Source organism: Aptenodytes forsteri, unplaced genomic scaffold (assembly GCF_000699145.1).
Source record: "Aptenodytes forsteri isolate BGI_AS27 unplaced genomic scaffold, ASM69914v1 Scaffold57, whole genome shotgun sequence".
NCBI lineage: Eukaryota > Metazoa > Chordata > Aves > Sphenisciformes > Spheniscidae > Aptenodytes > Aptenodytes forsteri.
The window spans coordinates 155306-166604 of NW_008796220.1; the positions used below are offsets into that span (position 1 = coordinate 155306).

The following is an 11299-nucleotide window of genomic DNA, read 5'->3' on the forward strand; positions in this document are numbered from 1 at the left end:
CATAAATTACACGCTGCTACCTTTATTTGATGCTTATATCATGGGAATATGGGACAGTCCATTGCTGCAGATGCTGAAATCATAGAATCATAGAATCATTGAGGTTGGAAAAGACCGCTAAGATCATCGAGGCCAACCGTCAACCCAACACCACCATGCCCACTAAACCATGTCCCTAAGTGCCTCATCTACTCGTCTTTTAAATACCTCCAGGGATGGGGACTCCACCACTTCCCTGGGCAGCCTGGTCCAATGTTTCACCACTCTTTCAGTAAAGACATTTTTCCTCACGTCCAATCTAAACCTCCCCTGGCGCAACTTGAGGCCATTTCCTCTCGTCCTATCGCTTGTTCCTTGGGAGAAGAGACCGACCCCCACCTCGCTACAACCTCCTTTCAGGGAGTTGTAGAGAGCGATGAGGTCTCCCCTCAGCCTCCTTTTCTCCAGGCTAAACAACCCCAGGTCCCTCAGCCGCTCCTCATCAGACTTGTTCTCCAGACCCCTCACCAGCCTCGTTGCCCTTCTCTGGACACGCTCCAGCACCTCGACGTCCTTCTTGTAGTGAGGGGCCCAAAACTGAACACAGTATTCGAGGTGCGGAAATGAAGCAATATAAGATGATTTGTCGTACCAACACTTCTAAAAACATCAGCACCTTCTAGAACTGCTCAGACATGAGCTGTCTAGTTTTCTGTTTTGACCACTGTGTAAACTGCATGAAAAATGATAGCTTTGGGAGTTGCGATCTGGAAATCAGGCCATGAAGCACTCAAACAGCCAAGCAAAATATGTGAAAGATAGAGGAATAATGCACTGCACTGCTTTCTCAGTCAACCACAGGCAAAGATCATGTTTAGCTATTGCACTGCTGGCAGCTCTTCCTGGAGTACTCACAGATGCCTCTTCCCTGTGTGTGACACTTTGCACATGCGTAAAGAAAATGTTCTGAGTTTGGCCCTGGAAATAGTCTAGATGAACATGTCTTTCAGCAGATCAGGAGAAATAACTGCGATCAGAATTTCAGTGGCCATTGGAAATGGTTTGGGTAGTAGCAGAAGAGAAACACTGCATGGAAAAAGGGGAAGGAAGAGGAAAGACTGAAAAAAAGGCATGAAAAAAGCAGAAATGTTTTTGAGAAACAAGTGAAGAGGACAAAAAGGGGAAGAAAACTGATTTACAGCCTGGTTCAGTTTGGAAGACAGGCTGCTAGGATCACATAGGGGCTGCCACGGTTACTGCCTCTGAGGAGGATGAGCTGGTTCCTGATGAAGACTACGGGTGTCTCCCTGAGGACTTCCACTGAGTGCTGGATTGAGTTGGGGAGGTCCCTGCATCGCACTGACTTCATATGCAAGCTTTTGATGGCCTTTTCCCTACCCACCCACCTTGTCAGATCAAAATGGGGTCTGAGGCTGTTCTAGTTGCAAATTAGCCAGAGAAACAGAAAATTGCTGTTAAGGGTGCAAATTTCAACATAGAAGAGAGGAAGGCTTTCTTTCTAATTTCTTAGAAAGTTTTTGCTGCAGATATTTTCCACCTTCCGACACTCTGCAATTCCTCACCGAAGTCAGAGTCCCCCACCTGCTGCTTTGGCACCAGGCTCATTAAATCTGGTCCATTCAACATCAGCATTTGAAAATCATGAGTCAGACTAACATCCACCCCACCCCAAGCACCTGCTCTTATCCTCTCCAACGGCAGGATTAGCTTAAAAACTGACAAGTCTTGAAAAATACTGAGCATTTAGTTCTTGTGATTAGCCTTGTGATGACTGAGTCAGTGGGAAGGATACAGTTCATGAATTCAAGCTTTTACCTGTGACCAGAAGTTCTCAAAACTTACTTTTTTTATATGGGGAATATCTACACCATGGATGAAACGTTACTGCAGCTGGAAGCTGTGGGGGGAAAGAGGGAAGCACAACATAGATGTGCTCCAATGAGCTGTAGGAGCTGGGACTTAGTATATAAACCCTAGTGCTTCTAGATCAAGCTCATAGATCCATATGGCATTGTTCCACGGTCTTAACGTCCCAGGTGTCTCTTAGCTTAAACATTTGTGCATTGCTCTTCATTGAGCACTATGGATACAGCCTACGGACTCCAGAAGCTCAGGGCATAAAGAGAAACAGATCTAGCTGAAACCTCTGGTTTAATTGAATAGGAGTTTTCTTGTTATTGAGTCCAGGGTTTCACCCTCAATTTGCAAAGTCTGTAGTACAAATGTGAAAGCTGGAAAGCTGCTTACTTCTACACAGTAGAAGTAGCTCCCCTGACGTTAACTGAATGTATTTCAGAAAAGATGTGAGTCGGAAGAGAACCAGGCCTTGCTAAGAGCTGCAGCAGAATCCTTTGAATTCTCTGTTCAGGACCCAAAGGAAGAAGCAAATTGATGAAAATGCAAAACATGCTATCTTTTTCTCTCCTATTATTGGTAAAAATTCCAAAATCTGCATTTAGAAAAACAGATTTCCCTATGAAAAAAAAATCTCCTGTCCTGCAAAAATTCTTTGCAGAAACAGTGATTTCTATTTAAAGTACTTAAAGAAAATTCACAGTTTTTCCAGGAGAGGGTGGAATTCTGCTATTCTTTGTACTCTAGGTAAATGAATAAATAGAAGCATCATGTTCACAAATATTATTGCATATACTCAATAATATGATTGGAAATGTCTTTGCCCTGGATTAAATTCAAAATAATTAGAAAGTAATTACACTTTGCTACATTATTATTGAAAGAACAAAATCTCCTCAGGCTAAGGGAATCATTTGCATTTGGTATATGTTAGATAAGAAGGTATTAGATTTGGAAATGTTAGATAAGAAAGTGGCTAGCACACGGGGTCCATTTAACTACATCTTGTAAGGCACTGGGCCAAATGATTTCAGGGCATCTCAAAGGTTCATAAAACACACCTGGATATGAGTCTTCTTATGGATCAGGTTCATGGAAAGTTTTGCTGAGGTTTACAGATCGCTTGTGTAAATCTCATTGGAGTCATTGTGGTTTTGGCACGGAATCAGAGAATATTGAACCTGAAACCTGTGGTTTGTTTTTAGACTATGAGTCACACACATGGTGGGTGGAAAGTGGTACAGCTCACTTGATAACAATGGCTTGCACCAGATGAGGGGCTGAAATTGGTTGCAATTATTCATAGCTGAACACAGCACGAAACAAAGTGTCACAGTGAATATGTCAATATGGAACCGGAAAAATTAACTATCCCAATGAGGGAAATTATCACCTTTCTTCTCTTATTGTTTATATATACACCACATTTTAAACCAGCTCATTTGCCTCCGTGTATCTCATTTCCCTCTTACAGTTCCATCAGGGTCTTGATGACACCTGTCATTAAGACAGATGAACTTGGTAGACAGCCCAAACGTTGAGTGGCCTAGAGGATGCCTGCGGGCAGCCTACAGATGTCCTAGAAATGGCTATATGGATGTGTAAATCTGAGTCAGGAAATATGTCAGACAAGCCTGTTTCCTGGCCTTGCACCCTAAGGTCGCCTTAAATGCAGTCATTATTATCAAAAACGATTTAGTAATAATAGGCCAAAACCTTTACTAATAACAGCTAAGAATAAAAGTTCTGTCTTTACTGCTGAATTAAACAATTCTGGATCCAGGGCACCAGAACAGGGTTGCCTGTACTGTTAAATTCTGAGAATGGTCTTTGGTGCATTTAAAGCCTGGATCAGCTGGCACTCTCCCAAGCAACTCCTGGGCAGATCTGGGAGTTAACATACATTAGGCCAATACCTTTACTAATAACAGCTAAGAATAAAAGTTCTGTCTTTACTGCTGAATTAAACAATTCTGGATCCAGGGCACCAGAACAGGGTTGCCTGTACTGTTAAATTCTGAGAATGGTCTTTGGTGCATTTAAAGCCTGGATCAGCTGGCACTCTCCCAAGCAACTCCTGGGCAGATCTGGGAGTTAACATACACCAGGGACCTTTCCTAAGAAGTAGCTTGAACGTGGCCACCCAATTTTAGAGGCTGTGGGAATTAGAACCTATTTTGGAGGCTACATAGTATGAGTATGTATAGACAGTGCTATGTGGTGCCAGGGCCAGAGTATGTGCCCTGATACTATTCTGTCTACTGGAATAGCTGTAGCCCGTGGTGCTACTTCTGGCTGAGGAAGATCTTAGCCTACAGGTTCCTGGAGACTACAGAAAGACTGTATCTTTCCCCTACAGTATCTTCCCTGGGAAGATACACTGGGGAAAGAATCGCTTCATATGTGCCCTTCTGTCTTTCTCCAAGACTGCTACAACTGGCCAATGCCAAAGACGGCTTGATTTGACCCAGAATGGTTAGCCTTGCCACAGCATCCAGTGTGTCTCATTCCAAACTCTACACAAACACAGAAGAAAAATGAGGGTCCCTACCCCAAGGAGTTTCTAATAACTAATCCTTTACAGTCTCCAGTTAGTGGTGCCTGAGGAAGCATTCCTTAACTCATGATTGCTCCCCTGATTAACTCACACAGTAATTGTCTGATCCCTCAAGGAAATTTGGTTGCATACAGTGCTCATTCTGCAATGTTCTCACTTGTAGAGTCTGAGGCAAAAGAGAGTCTTTCTGGTCATCTACTCTGCCTTTCTACACAACAAACTGGATCAGAGTAACTCATTAAATATAACAACTTACGGTCAACCTTGAGTGCGCCTAAGCAAAAAAACATCTAAGTCTTGGCCTGACTCCAACAAACATAAAACTAGCCACATCCCTTGGAAAACTCTTCTGACGGTTGATAAATCCCATTTGAGAAGCTCATGGTAATTGCCACCAGTAGCCATAAACTATGCAGACTATTTGCCACAACACAATGTGGTTTCAAACGCCATGCAAGGAGTACTGGATTTTAAGGAAGAATTTGGTTTTGTTTTAATTTAAGACAGTCAGTAAAAGGAAGGCCTAGTGCTTCAAGAGTAAGTGCAGAAATCAGGACATCTGTGACTAGACACATAGTCATGTTGCTGGGTTCCTGTGACTTAAAGAAGTCTTAATGACTGTTCAGCTGGTGGACTCTGGATAATTGCCATTTGTAAGGGAAATCCTCTGTTGCTGTGCAGTTGCTGTCACGTAATCCTACACATCATTTCTTACAGTTTAATTGTCTGTGAGGATTTCTGGCCTTTCTATGATCTCTGTCTGCCTCTTTGCCCCTAGAGGCATTCTTCCGTCTCCAGAGACAGGCGGTAGGGATCTGCACAAAGGTGCAATCTTCTGTGGTTTAGACTGTGGAGAAAGAAAATCCACTGGGTTGTATAAGAACTTCCCACAACAGAGATGAAAGTCCGTCTGATGGAGAAGATAACCTACAAATTATACTCTACTTTTTTTTATCAAGATATCTGCTCTTAGTAGCACACCTGGCTCGTTTTTAGCATAGAACTGATGCCCCTAGTAAAAACTAGGAAAGCTGCAATTTTCAACTGTCTCATCAGCCAAGTGATCTTCAGATGTAGAGTCCTGCGTCCTATGTTTGCTAATATTTAAATATCTGTAGTACTTTAAAACAAGTGTATGAAAACTTGGGCCTGAGTTAATTCCTCCTAATTTTAGGTGACTAGTCTGAATCAGTCTTCCGATCTTCTACAGTCAATAAAAAGAAGCCAACAGGCAAAATGACCCCCCATCCTAAATGCCTAATAAGCTCATCAGATTTAGATGAATTAAGTTCAGGCCTGTCTGTCTTTTAGTGCCCAAACTTGCACAAAGAAAGTTTCACTGGCAAGTTAATGACATGTCAATGTTAACTTAAATAATAGATTTCTCTATTTGGGCACTATTTCCAGTTAATCACCTGGAAAAGAGTAACTAGTGCCTTGACCTGAAAAGAACTATATGATTTACACTTTTTGCTTGCTGAAAATTTAACTGATTTTTCTAAGCTAAAATAAAATTAAATTTCTCTCCAGTCCCATAGTCATCAAATTACTATTTTCATTTAGAAACTGACAACAAAAATCAGGGTTAGTGTGGGAAGAGGGGTTCTTAGCCCTGCTGAAATCAGTGCCCAAATACTTAAACACCTATTAACTTCAGTGGCACTAGCTCTTCCTTCCTAGTAGGCAGTCTGCTTGATGCTTAAGAGTAAAAATATTGGTTTCACCTCGTTCAAGGCTTCACGGGTTAGAATGAAAATTCTAATGTGTAAATTCCAATAGAACCACTCTGGATTTATACTAACATTGGAATCAGGATCTTTCAATCAGGATCTTTCCATCACTGTTTCTACTGACCTGAGTTTTGCATAATTATTATAGGCTAATTCTGAATTCATAGCACTGAAATACTCTCTGACCCAAGAGCAATGAAGGCCCCATAATCCAGGCCACAGAAGAAACAACCAGCGAATAGACTGACCTTTCCTAGGAAGTTCATAAAATACAATTTTGAAAATACGTGAGAGGTAAATAAGCAGACAAATGGGAGCAAGAAAAGACAAAAATAACAGCAAAATAAGTGTGACCACAAAAGCAAGAGCTCTGCTGGCCTCCAATGGATCTTGATGCTACAACGCGACCTTTGGCCTTACAATGAACTTCATCTGTATTAGGATTCTGCATAGCTGCCCATGACCTTCTGACTTTGTTCCATGAAAAAAAAAAAAGCGATAAAATGTTCAGTTCATTGACTTCATGAAATCACTAGCATTTCTTCCTTTTCAGGTAAAACCTTAGGCTAAAACCAATTTGGAAAAAATTGAGATAAAATGAGGGCTATAAAAATAAATTATACAAGATTTGTCTGGAGAAGAAAATGTACTCATGCGCAAAACCAGTGAGATTTGCAGTCCAAAAAGTTTATTTCCCTGTGAGTTATGATTGAATTAAACTTAGAGGTTTTCTGGAAACATTTGTGGACTAGGTGAACTACAAAAGGAAGAAAACACTTTTCTCTGCCTTTTCAAATCAATACTACATGAAAGGAACACATAACAACAAGCCTGTTCCATGTGTGTCTAAGTTTATACCCACATAAATGTATAATAGGAAACCAGACTTGTAATTTTGAACTGTTCTGGGTTTACTCAACAAAATGGTAAAGAAATTAAAACAGAGGGACTGGGACAGTATATGCCAACCATACGTTATATTGCAGAGGTGATTTAACTTATCTTAAGATTCAAGTTAAGATCTGGAGTTATAGTAGTAGAAGAAAACAAAAGCAGATTGAAGGGGCAACACTCTCAGGTCTATGCATAGCACTTTCATTGATGGAGGAGATCGATTCATCTGTAGGAGAGGAGAGTTTTTCCTTTTTTGTGTTCAGTTTTCAAGATATCAAGGAAAAACTGCCAGCAGAAGAGACATTGTGAACCTGCTATTAAATGCTGTGAATTACATTATTCTAAGCCAGACAAATACAAAGTCAATCAAGCAGTAGTCCAGATACATTGCTTAGGAATGAATCTTACTGTTATTCAGCTAATCTGTCAAATCTTGGGAATGAATGTCAAAAGTTACTATTCCTTCCACTCCCAGCCCCCTTTCCAGGAAATAGTGGCCTGTGTAATAAGGCTAGACATAGACATGTGATAAAAGAAGTTCATAACAAAATTATTAAAAGAGAATTTGAATTATTATTCAAAGAGAATAATATGAGAAAAGGAAATATCCAAGAAATATGAAGCATCCAGACACCTTTGAATAGTCATGGAAGAATATCTGTAACAGAAAATGCAAATGTAAGTATAAAGGCAAGATGTACAGTCAAAATTAAACTTCAGCACCAGCTGAAGGAGGTTTTTCAGGAAATACCCCAAATTATGTGACAAATTCACCGTTTTCACTCCTCAAAGAAACTATTAGTATCTGGTGAAAACTCTGGGACACAACCGATTGTGTACAGGGAACAGAGATCTTGAAGATGTACGGCAAGAAAACTTAGACAGAATAGCAGAAATGGTTTAAAGAATCCTTATGAAAGGAAAAGATTGGAAAAACCTAAGACTGAGTGACCTTTTTCTGTGGTTTAAATGCTTTGCACCCAAGACTAGGGTAACAGCTCCAGGAAGTTCTAACAGGAATGACGACTGAATGAGCACTAACGAACAGTTAAAAAGCAAGAGGTAAATGACTGAAATTAAGAATGGCCAAAAAAATCACTTTAAAAGATTCCTCAGAAAAGCTATTAATAATCACGTATTTCCTAGCTATGCGTAAGCTGATAACATTGATCAGGTTAGACCCAAAGTCACCTATCACTATGATATTCTACCAAGAATAAAAGGAGTGTAAATTAAATTAATAAGGTACAGAAGATGAACTGTCTGTTGACAAGACAGTAATGAAAATTTTCATATCCAAAAAAAGAATCCCAAGGGACCGTGGAGAGATTACGTGACGGTGGTTGATCTACACCCACATTTCTGCAGATGGAAAACATAGAGGAAAAAAAGCAGGGGGGGGGGAGGTCTCTGGGACCTCTGGGATTTAATGTGGAAAATATCATTATCACTACATAAAGGATAATCTTAAACTCTGGCATGTGTCCTCAGTTTCTGCAGGACCTCCAGTTTCTCAGCAAGATTGCGGTTTCTCTCGTCTGGCGTATGTGGAGTGGCACCATCCTGGCATTTCATCTCATCTCTGACTGCAGTCAGGCTGATGGTCTTTTAGCCTCTAGATCAGTAGGGTTGGGAAAACTGTAGCAGTAGGATGTTTGGGAAGGACATTTTCCTTGGATCTTCCACCTGAGAACAGGAAGCCTTTTCCAGAGTGGTGGGCATAGCAGAAAGCACTGTGATGTGACATGTTGCCTCCACCAGGAAAGCTGGCTTAAGGCACCATTATCCCCTCCCTCCCTCCTTCATGGCTGCACACTCCTGTCCCTGTGCCAGGTCAAATGACCTGGGTTAAAAATATTCCTCCATTCCCCCCCCCCCCTCCTGGATAGTGGGTCGTTTGAACCCAAGTCATTTCAGTCATCTGGTTCAGAAAGTGACACCACAAATGGTTATAACTTTACCACTGAGGAGCTGGCACACGGCACTGTGAAGGTGGAAAATGTGGCAAGGAGCAGGGTAACTGCTCCACTTGGCTGCATTGCCAGGGACAAGTCAAGCTAACATGTGAGACCTCTTCAGAAGAAATGGAAGTACAGGTTAGTCTACGTTACAAAGAGATGGAGAAGAAATCAGGAGAATCTCAGGTTTGTCAGGAAACTCCTCTGGGAACAGAAGAAAAAAGTTGTCGTCATGCCCTGAATTTATTATAAGAGTCCACGCCAATTGGCACATTCACCAAATCATCAACACAAATGCGTCTCCTGATCCCACTCATACCCTGATTATTTATGCATTTATTAGTTATATTATGATAATACTGAGGATCCCACATCATGAGCAGGAGCCCTGTTCTATTAGGAGCTATGCAACCACAAGGTGCTACCTAAGGGCTCTCTTATTTTGTTGAATTCCTGGTAATATATACCTAATATATACCTAATAAGCAGGTACAGAAAAGTTAAGCCACCATTGGGACATGCCTCCCGGGAGAGGGTGGAAACTCCATTACTAGAAGTTTATTTAGCCATTAGGTACAGAAAAGTTAAGCCACCACTGGGACATGCCTCCCGGGAGAGGGTGGGAAACTCCATTACTAGAAGTTTATTTAGCAATTTTATACCAGCTGCAAAACTTTGAGCTTCTGGACTTCCGTTAGAAGTTGCCTCCCATTGACCCAAAACAATATCTGATGTATGAAGTTCTTGAATGGCTGAACAACATTCTTCTACATCACCCCTTCATGTAATTAACGGGGAAGTAACTAATGTGACAGTAACTACACCAGCCCAAAGGATTAAGGTAATGTGGGTAAACTATTGGCCCCATGAGCTAAAGGATTTGCATCACAGGGAATGCGAACACTGATGTGATAACACCTGTTAGAATAACCGACCAGCAACTGGTACCAGAGATACTTGCCTTCTTCCCATCAACAGTGTAGAGCTTCTTCACTGGGAATTGCAGGATCTCTGAAATCTCATCCAGGAGCGTTTTGAAACTCCTGGCATTTCTGCGGTTCAAGATAATTGAGCGTCGAAAACCACTTTCTCCATTCTTAACTAGAGTGATTTTCTTGGGTATTCTGGGGCCATGCTGAGTCAAAAGTGTGGAATAATCTTCAAGCTTGCCCTCCTGAGCTGCTCTTCTCAAGGTACTGGAGGGACGACCGTTTCGTGGAGGGCCTGGCCTGTATCCCCCAGAAGTAATGCTAATAGGCTTGACATATTTCTTGTCGGAGCAAAGGTAGCATCCTCCATCCTCCAGCTGGTCCAGCTCACTGATGCAATGTATTCCTCGTGGGGTGGTGATGGTCCGTACCCCAAATGGCAGTGGGACCCGATGAGAGAGGTCATCCATGAGTGCATTGAAGCTCTTGAAGCTTCGCTGGTTGATGGCCATCTTGACTCCTGCAAACTGAGGATCTCCACTCTTGAAGAAGGTTATTTTTTTGGCTGGGGGTATCTTGGTGACAGCGCTTGTCCGAGCCACAGAGGGAAAGGGCTGCTCATAGTTGTAGGAGCTGGTGGTTGACAGGTAGTCAGCAGGCACCTGAGTCATCCCTCTTGCTTAAAGGTAACTACAAGAGAAGCAAAAACAGAGTAGGGTTTGTTGGAGTCATGCAGAATCAGAGCCTGACTAGCATGGGAGCAAAGTTTGTTTTCCTCACAACAGTTTTAACATCTGTGCTTGATCAAGAGCGGATTGTACCAACATGGAGTCCTGAACTCACTGGCTCAGGTAGATACGAGGAAACACAACGGGAAGAGTAGCCATAACCCTGCTCCTCACAGTTAAACCATCCTTGTCCTGCAGATGCCAATGAGAATTCAGTCAGTGTTAGTCGCCCCTGAGGCACAAAAGGCATGAGTCAGACCCCAGGCAAAACCCACAAAAACTGATATTTGTGTATTCTTGTCCTTTTGAGTTTTGTGTCTTCCTTGCTTATATTTTTGAGGTTTTCTCTGAAACGATCAGAGCCAGTGATTACTTCGGTTTTATTTTTACAAGCAGAGAGCTGAGATTCTCATGTAACCCTTTAACCCTGTGAACTGGCGTATAACAAAAAAACAAAACCAAACTGAATTTGTTCATGTAGTGATTGCACGTTGTAGCACACAACCGCTCCTGAGTGTACTGAGGGGCAGAGTAGCCTCATTTCAGAACAGCTGCATGTGGCCATGCCACAGTGTGCTAAGGCAAGAGCTGGATTAAAATCCATGGCAGTTATGCAAACAAATGTGATATTTCTTACCATAAGACCTCA

The 11299-nt window shown here is 41.8% G+C and overlaps 1 protein-coding gene across 1 annotated transcript in view; it reads right to left on the reverse strand.

The window, feature by feature from the left end:
- Positions 1-10593, reverse strand: part of RP1L1 (retinitis pigmentosa 1 like 1) — a 28046-nt gene extending 17453 nt beyond the window's left edge. Inside the window, exon 1 of the mRNA XM_019474550.1 lies at positions 9955-10593. Coding sequence (XP_019330095.1) covers positions 9955-10593 — 639 coding nt within the window. The remainder of the gene's footprint in view (positions 1-9954) is intronic.
- Positions 10594-11299: the final 706 nt, after the last annotated feature.